This window comes from Phragmites australis, chromosome 22, assembly GCF_958298935.1.
Source record: "Phragmites australis chromosome 22, lpPhrAust1.1, whole genome shotgun sequence".
NCBI lineage: Eukaryota > Viridiplantae > Streptophyta > Magnoliopsida > Poales > Poaceae > Phragmites > Phragmites australis.
In genome coordinates this window covers 14327831-14344609 of record NC_084942.1, presented here as the reverse complement: position 1 = coordinate 14344609, position 16779 = coordinate 14327831, and the positions used below count along the sequence as shown (strand labels likewise).

The 16779-nt window shown below is 42.5% G+C and overlaps 2 protein-coding genes across 2 annotated transcripts; both read right to left on the bottom strand.

Annotated features, from left to right (window-relative positions):
* Window positions 1–761: 761 nt before the first annotated feature.
* Window positions 762–11263, bottom strand: LOC133904820 (E3 ubiquitin-protein ligase SINA-like 10). The gene is made up of 2 exons (XM_062346395.1): window positions 10872–11263; window positions 762–1637 (listed from the first exon to the last, which is right to left on the bottom strand). Exons 1-2 carry the CDS (start codon window positions 11172–11174, stop codon window positions 942–944), a joined length of 999 nt encoding a protein of 332 aa, XP_062202379.1. The 5' UTR covers window positions 11175–11263; the 3' UTR covers window positions 762–941.
* LOC133904821 (uncharacterized) lies at window positions 1649–7630 on the bottom strand. Its single transcript, XM_062346397.1, has 2 exons — window positions 6642–7630; window positions 1649–1996 (listed from the first exon to the last, which is right to left on the bottom strand). Exons 1-2 carry the CDS (start codon window positions 7368–7370, stop codon window positions 1985–1987), a joined length of 741 nt encoding a protein of 246 aa, XP_062202381.1. The 5' UTR covers window positions 7371–7630; the 3' UTR covers window positions 1649–1984.
* Window positions 11264–16779: the final 5516 nt, after the last annotated feature.

Here is a 16779-nt window from a genome sequence, read left to right as displayed (position 1 = left end):
CAAATCATTTAAGAATCGATTCATGGTGCGAGTTGACTAAACCTTAGTACAACTATAAACCAAGTTATGGACGTGAACTGACTGATGCAATCATTCAACGGCACACCAGCATGTTCGTTCAGGAATCCAAACATGATATCAGTTCATCCATTTCCATCCAACAAGATTCATTAGCATTTTTGCATCCATCAGCACCAGCAACAGCAGAGGGATGTAGGAAAGAGATTAAAAAAACAAATTAAGCTCCAAATGGTTGATAATCACCACCACTCTTATACTACACACGCTCAAATGTTTCAGAACTACCCAAAATGGGCAGTAAGATAAGGTGCTGGATACATAATTCTGTAACACATGTTCCAGAAATGAGCTGCACCAAGTACGAGGACAATCTGGACTCTTTTCTGGAATGCGGAACAAGCTGAACTCGGGAACATAACATCAGATCACAATAACCCACAAACTATGCGTGTTACAATCAAAAAATGAGCAGTAAGATAATGTGCTGGATACATAAATCTGTAACACGTGTTCCAGAAATGAGCTGCAACAAGTACAAGGACAATCTGGACTCTTTTCTGGAATGCGGAACAAGCTGAACTCGGGAACATAACATCAGATCACAATAACCCACAAATTATCCGTGTTAAAATCAAAACCCTAAGAACTGCTGCGCCCCATCATCATCTAGATAACCATGTCCATAATTTCTTCTCATGGAGACCAAAACAGATCAACACAAGGAACCACATCTTTGTATCTACAATCAGAATTCATGATTAGCACAAGAATACAACTCTCGTCTTGAATTTAGTTCCTACATCCAGCAGCCCATTTTCTCCATCACAAGTGATATGCTTGATGGGATAGTACAGGGTTAGTACATGGCAGCATACACATACAATTTACAATTTTACACTGCTACAATTTTTTTTTACATTTTACAACACAGAGGACGTCACATATCCACCCCCAACATCAGCAAACCTCTCAATAGAGAGGTTTAGTGTTAGTTTGCTCGATTTGCAAAAGACATAAGGAACCAAAAGGAAAGCTTCTGTAGGGTGAAGACCGCCCCACTCCCTTGTGTTTGTAACAGAAGCCTTCAGTTGTAGGCTGTTTTCAGTGTTTGCACTACTAATTGCTTTTATTTCGTAGAGGAAATTCCAGTTCAGATTGCCAGTCCTAAGGCAAACCACTGAAAATGCATGCCCAAAGGGCATCACGTTCTTGTTCAGGACAAGGAATAGGTGGTCATCCTCTGCTAGAAGAACTAGAAAAGGAACTGACATTTCCAGATTTACTTCGAAGTGCTGACCATACATGAACCGCAGGCCTTCAGCATTATGGTCTATAAAGAAATGTCCTGACCACCATCCTGTGAATCCTCTGTACCCGCAACCAGGAATAGGACACACTGAAGGAGCAAAAAGGCAAGATTCTTCATGAGCATCTCTGAGCGAATAGCTAACCAACTTGCTACAACCCCAATTGGCATACGAGCATGAGGACTTGACTGACTCAACAATCTTCTCCAGTGCAATGTTCCGTGCAAAGTTGGCATCATGAGAACAAATGTGACACTTATTGCTCAGCCTGGACCAGCAGGAAAAGCATGCTACATGGCCATTTTGGCACTGAAAAATACAGAAATAAGCTGCAATCATTTAAGGGCGGTCTAAAAGTATGCATCTTGTAACAAAAATTGGTCTGCTTTATTAGGAGCATGCATCCAGTATGGACCAACTTTTAGTTATGAATGAACATTGTAACTTGTGAATGTCGAGAAACGGATGATAGATGACTCATGAACTATTTTATTTGCATCTGGGAGAACTAGAAAGAGCAGAACGGTACAAATCACTGTGCAGACTGCAGACTTGAGCTTGTCCTTTTTCTGTTTCACCCAATTGTAGTCAAGTTTGGTAAAAAATTCACTAGTCCCCACCGGCCACAACAACAGTACGTAGTGAGAACATGCCCATCATATAGCCACCTAAACAAGATTTTTTATCAGAGTTATTCCATAAGTCTGCAGGCCAAGTACAAAGGAAAGATTCCGACAAGTTTGTAAACCATATCTAAAGGGGCATATCCACTGCAACACAAAACTGGGTTTTAACAGATACTTTGCAACAGGAAGTTGTATGGGTTGTAGTCGTAGCTTTTGGCAGAAGATATCTGTACGTGGAGGTTACTAGGTTACGGATTTATCTAATAGCAGAAACCCTATTTTCCTACTTTTTGCGCATGCACCCTCTCCCAAATGGCCGCAACCATCGCTCCCTCGTGGATTCTTCTCATGGCAGACATGTTTCCAACGCTAGCACCCATACCCTGCGCCCTGATCTCGCATATGCTACCACATACAGATACCCAAAATGCCAAAGCAATCTTCATCACCATGCCCCATTCCTATCCATCTTCCATCGGAACAAAGGAAGACTACAAACTACCAGCCCTACGACAACTACTGCGGTGACAACAGCATGATGTACAGCACACAAAGCATCTCTCTCCCTCTATCTAAATGCAAAATTCCCGAAATTAGTATTGGTCACAGGTAGGGGAAACAGGACTGCTTGTTTTCATTCCAAGCAATTTAGGAAACGGTGCAGTTCCCCATGGTAGAAACATTGTTTGCAGATTCATATTAGTCACGGTTCGATACTAATTACTTTCCTACAATACATGCCAAGAGGACATCACATCTTCATAACCTTCTACTCTTGGGTAGCATCAATGTTAATTGTGAACTATATAACTCATGCTGTAGCATATCGATAAGTTTATTTCCTCCATTAACACTGACCAGAAATAATTAGTATCTTGAAAGTTTGTGGGCATTTGTAAGTATTCAGTACTTCTGTTAATAGGCAGTGGTCATGTCATGGTGGGCCAAACATACAGCTGTTGACGTGGCTAGGAGGAGCCAGCACACATCAAGCCAAGGTTGTTGCAGCTTGCAAAGTTAGTTTCAGGTTGTTTCAAGGATAAGGCTAGGCATTATCAAGTTGTTAGCTTAGAGATTCAGTTTGTTAAGTGTTTTGTTGTAGCTGCCCTTAATCTATAAAAGGGAGAGGCAGCCCATGAATAAAGCAAGCAGAGAATTACCTAAATTCCCTTCCCTTCTTCTCCCTACCTCACCGGTGCAGTAGCTGACCATGGCTCCTAAGCCGTGCTGTCGAGGTCCAGGGCCACGGCCTCCAATTCATCACGACTACTCCCTACAATCCGTTTCCTCCTCTAACACAAGGCCTGTGACATCTTTGGCATCAGAGATCAGCGCTCAACACCCACCCACCACACCCATGTGGACCGAGACGAGCGACGAGCTATAGCTGCAACGCGAAGAGATCGTCAAGACGCGGTCCAACATGCTCGACTTCGTGCGGTGTAGGCTGAAAGAGGTGCAGCAATAGCAGAACGCTCACCACATCGTAATCGGTCGCCTAGAAACTGGTGACGATTAGATCGAGCAAGACGTATTGGACACAGCTGCAAACGCCACCACAAAGGACACACCCCGCCTTCTCGGCAAGCCGTCGCCGAAAACCATCTCCACCGACTCCAGTGCATCGGGCAACGGTGTGGCACCCTCCAGCCATGGCGGCATCCCACGCTTCCACAAACTCAACTTCCCAGTCTTTGACGGGAAGGACGATCCGCTTCGGTGACTACACCGTTGTGAGCAATACTTCCGCGACCGACGCACACCAAAGAACGAGAAGGTATGGCTCGCATCCTTCAACATGGATGGTCTGACAATCTTGTGGTATTACAAGCTTGAGCGGGAGTACGGGACACCGACTTGACCGGACTTCATCGACCTCATCCACACGTGCTTCGAGCCACCGGTGTGTAGCAACCCTTTTGGGGAATTGATGTCGTTCAAGTGCACCGGGCGGGAGTACGGGACACCGACTTGGCCGGACTTCGTTGACCTCATCCACACGTGCTTCGAGCCACCGGTGTGTAGCAACCCTTTTTGGGGAATTGATGTCGTTCAAGTGCACCGGAACCATAACAAGTTCTGCGAGCAATTCCTGGCTCGGCTGCCACACGAGGGACCACTGACCGAGGCGCAGCAGGTGAACATCTTCACAGCTAGGCTGCCAGAACCGCTGCAGATCGACACGGAGCTCCTGGCATCGTCCACCTAGAACGGGCCATGACCTTGGCCCGCTCTTACGAAAGGAGGTCGAACTACATCATCCCACCTGCAGCTCGCACAGCCGAAGCAAGATCGGCGAGTGCGCTGTTGAGCTCTAGATCGCCTGACGACTACTCGACAACTCCTGCTGCATCAAGCACCCGAGAGCTCCCACATCAAGTACTGTCTCTAACGGAAATGGCGACACATAGAGCTCAAGGTCTCTCTTTTAACTGTGAAGAGAAGTTTCATCACGACCACAAATGAAAGGAACTCTTCGTCCTGGAAGTCAACCTATTCATGGCAGACGATGAGGAACTAGTGAACAGCGACAGCGGGGAGGACCCGAGCATCTCTGTCTGCGCTCACGGACATCAAGCCACGCGCGGCCCAGAACATTTGCGTTGCAGCGCGCATCAACAGCGTTGACTTCATCGCGGACCAGGTGGCCAGCGTCACCGGCATCGTACTATAGGGTTGTTCCTGCATCTCGATCACCGTGGCCAATGGCACGGTAGTTGACGCAGAAATGCCACATACCATCACGCTTCTTGATGAGGATCACCAGCAACGAGAATGCAGACGAACTACGACGTATTGTACCCTGCCGAAGCATCTCAGTCCACAATCCGCCTCTACCGCTATTTGCAGCTCCAAAAGGATGAATTGGAGAAGCAATGCACTGAGATGCTTCGGCAGGGTACAATACGTCGTAGTTCGTCTGCATTCTCGTCGCTGGTGATCCTCATCAAGAAGCGTGATGGTATGTGGCATTTCTGCATCAACTACCACGCCCTCAACGCCTGCACCATCGAAGACAAGTTCCCGATTCCGATCGTCGATGAGCTACTCGATGAATTACGCGACGCCCAATTCTTCACAAAACTCGACCTACATTCGAGCTACCACCAAGTTTTGATGCATCCAGACGACATCGAGAAGACTGCATTCCGAACGCATCAAGGGCTCTTCGAGTTCCTTATGATGTCAATTCGGGCTCACGAATGCACCAGCAACATTTTAAGTGCTGAACGACATCCTCAAGCTGTTTTTGCACTTGTTTGTCCTCGTATTCTTCGATGACATACTTGTGCGCACCGTGCTCCAAACTCTACGACAGCACCGTTGTTTTCTTATACGAAGCAAGTGCTCCTTCGGCGAAGACTCAATGGCGTATCTGAGGCATATTGTTTCCCTAGTAGGCATTTCGATGGATGCAAAAAAGGTAGCCAACTATGCTAGACTTAGCAATCAAGTAATTTTAGGTCTCACTTCATCCGTTGAAAAATCAACAAGATAAAGTTTACCGTTCAACTTACCGGTGAAAGCTATTGAGACATCATTCCTTCTAGAGACGGCCACACCCTTATTAGTAAAAAGATAATTGTAACCTATCTCACAAAGTTGTGATACGGATAACAAATTATAACTAAGAGATTTTACTAACAAGACATTTGAGATAGAATGATCATTGAAAATAGCTGATGAGAACATCTTCTTCTCTCCAGTCATATGATTTGTGCACCCACTATTTAGCATCCAACTTGATCCACCGGAAGAGTATGCCTACAAAACAATTTTAACCCCTTGTTTTAGATACTTAAATTTGTTTGGGTCCTTTCATGTTAGTCACAAGCACTTTCAGTACTCACACATTCCTTTTCACCACTCTACCTTTTCTACGGCCACCAACATATAGAGCAACCACTTTACCACAATGGTTCTTCTTGAGCATATAAGATGCATAAAATGTGGATTGAGGTGCATGGCATTTGGATTGTTTGGCTTGTGTAGTGAGACCATTTTGTTTGTCTCCTTTGATGAACTTGACGCGCTCCTTATCATTGATCACCACACGCTCACTTGGCTTACTTGTATACATATCAAATCCAAGACCTCTCTTTTGGCTATTATCCTTGGTCTCAATGGTCTTGTATAGTGTATCTTTGGATTTGTATGTCTTAATGCACCCATACTTAACCAAGGCGTTTAGCCTCTCATTTTCTTTTTACAATGCTTGCAAAGATTGAATATTAGTAGCACAAACATTTATATCAATATTGTAACAACAAGAGCAACTATTACTAGTGGAAGCACTAAAGAGTAAGGTTGCATCATTAGGGGTGGGAGTGCAATTCTTAAGAGCATCAAATTGCACTTCAAGAGTTTATGAGATTCATCCAAACATTTGAAATTCTTTTGAAATGTAACATTCCTACTCTCAAAACTAGCAAAGGATTTATTGGCCAAGCTTAGTTGCTTGGTCATATCTTCAACTTTTTCCCTCTTCTTTAGCAAGAAGCTCCTCGAGTTCAAAGTTTCTCTCTTTTTTAAGGATGAGCAAGTCATCTTGCTTCTCAAGGATCTCATCTTGACTCTCTATTGTTTTCATTAGTTCTGTTATTTTAGACATGGTATTTTTACTAAAACCTTTAAGCATGCTTTCACAATCACTATCACTACCTAGAAGCTTAGATTGCGATTTTACCTTGCGCTCTTTTACCATGAGACACTTGGGAGTGTCGTCGTCGTCGCTCATATCACCAAAAAGTGACTTTGTTGGTGTAGAAGAGCGAATGACGATGGTGACGACTCCTTCATCATCAGAGTCGGAGTCGTAGTCGGAATCCCACTCCTCACCGATGTGAGCTTGACCTGAGTACTTCTTGCGGGTGTTGTACTTGCCCTTTTTGAAAGTCTTGTTCTTCTTCTCATATTTGTTCTTACTCTTCTTCTTGTTTGGACAATCGACGATGAAGTGACCAACTTTATCACACTCATAGCAAGCTCTCATGGATGTTCTTCTCCTGAACATGTCTCTCTTATACTTGCTATAGCCACCCTTCTTCATGAATTTTTTAAATTTTCTAACAAAGAAGGCTATCTCTTCATCATCCGAGCTTTTCTCTTCACTTGAGCTTGATTCTGCAACTTGCTTGCTCTTGCTTGCCTTGAATGCTACTTCTTTGTTCTTAGAGGTGGAGCTTTGCTTAACAAGATTTTTTATTTCATTTGCTTCCTCCTCCATAAGCTCTTGAGCAAGAATCCTCCCAAGTACATCACTTGGTGTGAGCCTCTTGTAATCCCTTCTCTCTCGGCTGAGTGTGACCAAGTTAGGGTTCCTTGGTGCAAAAGCTATAAACGATCTTCTCACCACCTTATGATCATCAAGCTCTTCACTTCCAAGCTCTCTAATTTTGTTCACTAGCACCATCATCCGGTCATTCAAACAATCTTCCAAATATTTGGATCAAGAGAAATTAAATGCAATTTAATTTTATACCTCCAAGCGGCATAATATGTACCATCAAAATACGATGCATACCCGGATGGCATAGATATATAAGAATTAGATGCATTCAATTTATCATAATTGAACTCAATTGCTACTCCTTTTCCTTTACCGTTGCCCAATGTCGAATTGTCATCCTTCGGACTCTTCGAGCTCTTTTCCCCAGATGCCGACATCTTCAAATCCTCTAAACGGTGAAGCCTTGAAGGAGGTTAGGCTTTGATACCAATTGAATGTACGAGATGTCGCCTAAAAGGGGGTAAATAGGCGATTCCTGAAATTTAAAAACTTCGCAGCGGATTAAAACGTCCGGATACTCCGAGTTATACAGACCCGGATACTCCGAGTGAACCCGGATACTCCGGCCTGATCAGGAAATCAAGGAAATCAAAAAACTAAGAACTTTTAAGCAAACCTAATTTAGTCTATGAATTACCACAAGTTCTAATATATGTCTAAAGACCTATTGATCAACAACCTGCAACAAAACACTCACAAGCAAGTAGATCGAGGCAAATCGCCCAAAATCAACTAGAACAAGAAAGTGTGCAAAAAGTAAAGGAGACAAGAATTTGTATCCCGAAGTTCGGCCACTTCACAAAGAAGTGCCTACGTCTCCGTTGAGGAACTCACAAAGAGCCGAGTCTCTTTTAACCTTTTCCTCACCCAAGCGACCACTAAGATTAAATTAGGGTTGCTTACTCAAATCATTGGGGCAATACAAACTTTTCGGGACACTCCACAAGCTTGGGTGCTCTCTAGGCAACGTCTAACCGTCTAAGAGCTCAAGGCTCCAAGAGTAAAGAATGCGGATCAACGGCTTGGCGATGAACTCAAGTGCTCAAGATTGGATTTAAGCTCACTAGCTCTTTAATCTCACTCTCTCAACCCTACTCTCCAAATCTTCAAAGATTTAAGACTTTAGAGGAGTTAGGAGGGCTATTGGATGGCTATAAATGAGTTTGTCCATAAGTTGTTCAGCACCAAATGAAGGATGGGGTGAGAGGGTATTTATACCCTTCCCCTCAAAAACTAGCCGTTACTGTACTTTTTAAACTGACCAGGAGTATCCGGGCCAACGCAGAGACTTCGGGTTGGCACGCAACACACAGTCACAAGCCTATCCTGAACCCTACCCGGAGGTTCCGGTTGAACACAGAACCCGGAGTATCCGGATCAACCCGGAGACTCCGGGTTAAACATTTAGGTGCAAACCGAGACTCCACCAAAGAGAAGTCCAGAGACTCCGGTCACGAGTATCCGGGCCAACCCGGAAACTCCGGGTTAAAACAATATACCTATCCCAAGAGCTCGGCTCGGAGCTCTACCCGGAGACTCTGAGCTGCTGTCCAGAATCCAGAGTATCCGGTCTAACCCAGAGACTTCGGGTTCAGACAAGCCAGAACTTTCTCGGTGTCCGTGGATTATTATGTCTCTTAATATTTGGTTCTATAAGGTATCATGAGCATTGAGACACCATCAAAACTATCAATACGCGTCCCTCTTGATAGAACGGCATTCCTAAACTCAAATTCGGAAATAAAGCAAATTAAAACCTATTGAGTAACTACATGCCTCTTCTCTTTTCTTTTGAGGGACATCATCGTCGTTTAACTTCTCCATCGGGACTAAAACATGTTCATAACATGATAGGTTGGCAACTTCTCACACTTATCCTATACGGTTGCCACACGGCCGTGACATGAACATACTTTCCATAATGTCTTATCTACCATTGTACTCCCTCCAGTCACAAATAAGTGTCGTTTTAGGTTACATGCAGTCAACCGTTCTAAACTTTGGTTACAAATTGCTATGTTTTATAAATATATTATAACAAAAAAGTAGTAGTCAAAGTTGTGTTTTGGGAACCACATCGATGTCCAAAACGACACTTATTTGTGACTGGAGAGAGTATTAGATTGTATGGTTAGTTGTTCGATAGATACTTGTTTGTTCACAAACATAGCTTAAAGATGGTATTATTAATGCAAAGTCAAAACCTGACTCGCTCAAAACATATATGCAACCGATGTATGGTTTTATTAATGGCATAACTCAAAATAGGACACTGCTTAGTCACCCGGATCGCGAAACGATATCGTGACCTTCGTTCCTAGTTCCTCATTCCGGTTTGCACGACGGGGTCGACCAGGGTTGCCATCCCAATCGATGATTGGGCCACGCCCTAGCACTAGGACGTCACCGGCCTTTTGGCGCCTAGCTCGTGCTAGTCCTGGTCCTGCTTTGCACCACACGATGCCCAAATCTGGCACGGACAACGTACACCACTCGCCGCTCCATGCTCGTGGCTTGGGAGCCGCCTCTAGAGATTGGAGCTGCTACGCTAGGGTTAAGAAGGGAACAGGAGCATAGGACTAGAGGAGAAGAAGCCGATCTAAGCTGGTCTTTTGAGTTGTTAGAGGTTACACAATATTGGGACTTGCACTTGTTGGGCAAGGGAAGAGTGCTCGGCTGCATTGGTGGCCTGAATTGGGGTAGGAAACGAAGTAGGTCCAATTTACAGAATACATATGTATTATACCTAGTATAAATACACACAATCAAGTACTCATCATGGGTCACGGACCAAAATTTATTGGGCTCGGGTTCCAAATCTCAAATTAGCATTCCATAAGAGGTATATACCATATGTGGCATCTCGCGCTCCTCAATCCCGTCCCTCGACCCCATCGAACCGGGAGCTTGATGACTAAGGGCCATTGAAGCTTACCAGAATTCATTTCAAGGACGATTTTATGTACCGTAAATGGTAAAATAAGTTGCAATACAATTAATCAAGAGCTTTGTGAGCAACAACAGATCTTTTTTTCGTAGAAACTTGGATGACCACCATATTATGCTATTACAGCAATATCACTAACTCTAGATTAGGATACGCATGCATCAAAACATACTTCATAACGTCATTGTACAGTCTATTTTTTTTAATAAGAAGCTACAACAAGGACATCAAATCCTTTATTTAAGAAACTTCAGAAATTAAAGATCCCCTTGAAGAATAAGATATTTCTTTGGCTTGTGAATAAGAATACAGTTCTAACAATGATAATCTATTGGGAAGAGGTCAAAGAGGATGGCTACGTAAAAACACTCCTGCATGTGTGGTGCACCAGAAAATGTAAATCTTCTTCTACTTCAATGCCCTTGTAGCACATTTCACAAGAAATATTTGAACTTAAAATTTCTGACTTATCCGAAGCCTGCCAGCAAAATGTAATGCATTCCGCATTCAGGTCTCTCATCTCGCCAAAGATATGGAATCTCGAGAATTATCTCTATCAATTAGGTCCACAAACTGAAGGAAAAATATAACCACTAACGCATCCATTCAAACCAAGACACAACCACATGGCACTACACCAACAAGGAATTTATCCCTTAGTCTAATCGAAGGGGAGTTACCTGGTAGAGGGGCGGTCGGAGAGGCTCGAAGCAGATGGAGCAGTCGAGCACGTCCGGGTCGATCCGCACGCTGATGCCCTCATCAGCCTCCCCACCGCCGGTCTCCACCACCTTCCGGCCGCTCCCCTCGGCCCTCTCCTCCCCTACTGTTGCGCTTCCATCTGGCTCGCCGCCCCCGACCGCCAAATTCCGGGCCTTCGGGGGGGCTCCGCCGGGAGGGCCGTCTTCGCGCTTTCTCTTGTCGCCTCCGGAAGCAGCGGCGGGAGGGTCCTCCTCGGCGTCGTCGAAAGAGAACTTGGCCATGAATTTCTAATGAACTGCCGTTGCAGAAGGGTGGGTGTGGCAAGGGGGGTTGGTTGGGGACTTGGGGTGGGGTGGGTGGGGAGGAGAGGGAGGATGCGGAGACGCCGGTGTCCGTGCGGGGCAGTGTCACGATCCAGAGATACTGAACAACAAAGCATACTAATTTGGTAGCAATTTAGTGTCACAATTTAGATTTTGTTTGGCAGCAATTTAGTGTCACAATTTAGATTTTGTTTGGCAGGAATCTACATCCTGGATTTTTTATAGATCATACCTAGGTCTAAGAAATTTAGATAAAAAATTGTAAATAGACCCAAAGTATTTGATTAAATCATTTGTTTTTATTTTAATAAAAAATAAATATTTAAATTATTTTATTTTATTATAAAATTTTCAGATCTATTATAAATATAAGATCTAAAGAGCTTCTTAGAATATTAGACTTAGAGAGTTAAAAAACAACTACATCTACTACTACTGCTTTACTCTAGAACCAAGGTTCATAAGCTTTTATAGATAAAGGCGATACATGACTAAACATAACGAAAGTAAATATTGTGCTTAGTCTGAAATTAAACAGAAAATGACATTAGGCTCTAAACGGAAAAATCAAGTAGAGCCATTAAATGATGATCTGACGTTCCTGGACTGGCCTCTACTTTAGAAGGGAGTCGACACTAGATACCCGACGAGTGATGACTGACTTTTGCACTCTGGTTACTGAACTTAACTGAATTTTTCTGAATGAGCTGTGTTTCTTACACTGCCCCCTCCTTAACATCTTTGTCATCAAGGACGGAAGCTAGGAAAGACAGGCTAGATGAATTCATCATCCTCCCATATAACTTCACTTTCTAGTAAATTAATTCATCCAATGGATTAACCACTGCACCACATGCTCGTTGTTTCGGTAAATTACCCTTCTCTCCAGGATAGATGCAGGTGCCACCATGTTATTACCTTTGATGTCAATGAGTTGTTTCGGTAAATTACCCTTCTCTCCAGGATAGATGCGGGTGCCACCTTGTTGTTACCTTTGATGTCAATGAGTGGAAATTTAGGGCTAGGCACTGTTGGCCCAAGGTGCTTCTTCAGTTAACCGACGTAGAATCCTGTGACAGCAAGGGCTAGTAAGGTCATCTTCAACGAGACGGTTTCCATCTTGTAAAACACTGTAGCAACATGTTTTCTGACATTTTGCCGATCGGAGTTAATGGAAGGACTCTCCAACAGAAGCTGTATCGCATGCTACAGCAATACCGAAGGATGCCGACGCCGGCAAATTTGCGAGAAGAAAAAGATTATGTATCACTGTAGCACGTGGATGACTGTGGGCCTAGAGAGAGAGGGAGAGAAATGGAAGGTAAGTTATAGGATAACTGTTGGAGATGAAAAAAATAGAGGATATTGTAATAGTGTTAGGGGATGCTATAATAGTGTTATAGGAAATGAATTTTTAAAATTTCTGTTGAAGATGGCCTAAGCTACAGCTTCCATCCTTTCCAAGACTCTAAGATAATCTTCAATCATATTCCCTTCATTTTATTTACTTTCTAAATTTTTTTCTCGTTCTCATTCCTTTTATTTTCTCACATCTCTAACAGCTTCTTTTCTAGGGATCGTGAAAGAAAGGAGAGAGAATCCCATTCTGAAGAGAATGATCTTAGGAATCTCTTCGTAACAGGAACCGTAACGAGAACTGTGAAGGACAATCGTTAAAATACTAAAGAAAAAAATTTCTTCGTAACAAAATTTTCATCCAAAAAAATTGTTGGCCATGATATAAGGTGGTGGCGTTTTTTTTTTATTCCTCAGATCTAGGGGACAAGTTGTAGTATCTGAACGAACGCCCGAACACAACGCACACTACACACACCAACACACCCCTAGAGCGCACGCTAGAACTAGAACCTATACCAACCCACGTCTAACAGAGATTCACGAAGATTCCAGCTCCACTAGCGACGGGCGCGTCGCCTCCCCTTGTGGTCCATAGACACCTGAGGATACCTGCAAATTTATTTTTGGAATAAATCCCGGTGAGACACCCGAGTCCGATCCCAGGGATCGAACTCGGACGGAGAGCGCTCCACCGGAGCAAGCTTTCACCGGGCTACGAGCCCGTTCTCGGTGGTGGCGTTTGGTTTACCGTATCAAGGTTAGATAGGATTGCCCCATCCAAGTTTTTGATCGTACATGTTAGTTTGATTCGTAGGACACGACCCTCAAAGCAAACGGAATATTCCTTTGTATCCTCAACAAGCTTATCTTGCAAAAAGATCCGGATGAAGCTATCTGCGTTCCTCCGCTCGCGTTCCTGGCTCGTGTTTTTTTCATTTAACTCTTAATTTTATCTAAAAGTAGAAGAGTGGTTTAAAAATTTTAAATATTTTTTATAAACTAGAGCTCACATCAGCCCATTTTAATTAGTTTAATCTAAAAATCTTGTGCCAATATTTAATTAAAACTCTAAAAAAATCTACTTTTATAACTTCTAGCAATTTTTAATTCCTCGAATAAATTTATAAAAATCTAGAAAAAATCACTAATATTCTTCTCACGTGATGTACTAATTTATAAAAATATTTTCAAACCTAGATTATTTTATGAAAAAGTGAGTCCTCTGTAAAGCTCTATTTATATACATTTTTAGTATTTCATGTGATATTCTCTTTTTAATTCAATTTAAATTCAAACAAATTTAAACATGCACAAATTCATCCAAATTCACCTTTAAGACCATTATAACTAATTCAGCTCATCCAATCTATCCAACCAGACAGAAAACCGACTTATCCTATCACTCTAATCCCACCAACCAAACTTCGAATCCTCTTCGCATTCCTATATAGCTTCTGCTTCAGTGTGATTATTCCACTATACTCGGTAGAACCTGACTGTTGTTCTTCCGGTCTGACATGTTACCACATCTAAGATCCGAATAGGTCTCCCCTCATACTTAAGATCTTGCTGTAGATCTATGATTTTCAGGGAATATGTTCCTATAGAACTCTCAGGCATTTCTTTAATTATGACAAATAAAACACATTATGCACATCGGACATTTTTTCTGAAAGTGCGAACTTGTACACCACTATTCCAATCTTATCGAGTATCTCGTAAGGTCCCACATATCTAGGTGCTAGCTTTCCATAAACTTTAAATCTTCGGGTGCCTCTTATTGAGGATACTTTGAGGTAGACGTAGTCTCCAACTTTGAATGTCAAGTCTCTCTTCCAGTTATCTGCATAACATTTCTGTCTGCTATGAGCTGCTCTCAGATTTTCTCTTATCTTAGCAACTCTTTCTTCTGCGTCTTTTATTAATGCAGGTCCAAAGAGTATTCGCTCTCCTACTTCTAACTATAGTAGAGGTGTTCTACATTTCCCTTCCATATAATGTCTCAAAAGGTTACATCTTCAAACTAGCTTGGAAGCCATTGTTGTATGAGAACTCCGTAAATGATAGACTTTTCTCACAGTCTTTTCCATAGGTTATCACATAAGCTCTCAGAAGATCTTCTAAGATCTGGTTTACTCTTTTCGTTTGACCATCAGCCTGTGGGTGGTGAGCAGAACTAAAATCCAGTGTAGTTCCTAATGCGGTATGTAGACTTTTCCAAAATCTTGATGTGAACTGGGGTCCTCTGTCAGCGACGATTCTGCTTGGATTCCGTGCAGCCTCAAAATATTGTCAATATACAAGTCTACCAATTTGTCCTCTCTATAGGTTATTTTAACCAGTATGAAGTGGGCTAATGGAGTCGTTACCCTTCTGAGTTCTCGGTGACCCGACTATGAAATCCATACCAATTTCATCCCACTTACATGTTGGGATCTGTAATGACTGCAGCAATCCTGCTAGCCTTTGATGATCTACTTTGATCCTTTGACATATGTCACATCGAGCGACAAACCCTGCTATATCAACTTTCATTCTGGTCCACTAGTATTTGGTCCTCAGGTCCGTGAACATCTTGGTACATCCATGATGAATGGAGTAGGGGGAGTTGTGGGCTTACTCCAGAATTAACTCCCTAAAATTTTCCTGATCTCGCACGCATAACTGATCCTTGTACCACATAGTTCCTTGGAAATCTATTTTGAACCCTGATTCCATGTCTAATCCAAGATTTTTCTTGACTTCTAGAATCTCCTCATCTTCTGACTGGGCTTCACGAATTTTATCCTCCAGTGTTGGATGTAACACTAGTGTATGAACTTGCCCTTGTGTTATGTGCAGATTCAATTGTTACATTTTTTAGAGAAGTTATGGTCTTAACTTTGGTACCTGAAGACTACTGCAGTAAACTTTTTTGCTCAAGGCATCAGCCACAACATTAGTTTTGCCTGGGCAATATTGGATACTTAGATTGTAATCCTTTATCAACTCTAACCATCTTTGCCACAGATTTAACTCTGACTGAGTGAAAATATACTTCAGGCTCTTCTGATCAGTATAAATCTTGCACTTATTTTCAAGAAGGTAGTGTCTCCATATCTTAAGTGCATGTACAACTGCTGCCAACTCCAGATCATGGGTTGGGTAATTTTCTTCATGCAGCTTCAGTTGTCTGGATGCATAAGCTACAACCTTGCCTTCTTTCATCAATACACAACCTAAACCTTGACGTGAGGTGTCATAATAGATCACGAAGTCTTTCTGGATATCTGGCAACTTTAACACTGGGGCGGGAGTCAGTCTCTTCTTGAGTTCTTGGAAACTTTTCTCACGGGCTTCATCCCATTCAAACTTGATATCTTTTTGGAGAAGCTTAGTCATTGGCTTAGCCAATTTTGAAAATCCTTAAATAAACTTGCGGTAATATCTTGCCAGTCCAAGGAAGCTTCTGATTTCCGTGATATTGATTGGCTGAATCCAATCAACCACTGCTTCAACTTTTGAAGGGTCCACTGACACACCTTCATTTGTTAGAATATGTCCAAGAAATACCACTTCTTGAAGCCAAAACTCACACTTGTTGAATTTGGCATAGAGCTGGTGTGCTCTTAGCCTTTCCATAACCACTCTCAGATGTTCTTCGTGCTCTACGGCACTCCTTAAGTAGATAAGAATATCATTAATAAACACTATCACAGATTGGTCTAGTTCCTCCATGAACATCATGAACATCTTGTTCATCAGATTCATAAAGTATGATGGGGCATTTATCAATCAAAATGACATGACTGTGAACTCATATAATCCATACCTTGTTTTAAAGACGATCTTCTAAATGTCATTTTTCCTAATCTTCAATTGGTAGTATCCAGACCTCAAATCTATCTTAGAAAAGTACTTGGCTCCTCTTAACTAATCGAATAGATCACCAATTATGGGTAATGGGTACTTATTCTTGATGGTCATCTCATTCAAGGAGTAGTAATCAACACACATCATTTGACTCCTATCTTTCTTCTCTACAAATAGAACTGGTGATCCCCATGATGAAGAACTAGGTCTGATGAAACCACTTGCTTTTAATTCTCTAATTTGCTCCTTCAATAATTTCAGTTCATTGACTGCCATCCTATAAGGTCACTTGGTAATCGAGGCTATTCCGGGTAAGAGATCAATAACAAACTCTATGTCACGGTCCGACAGC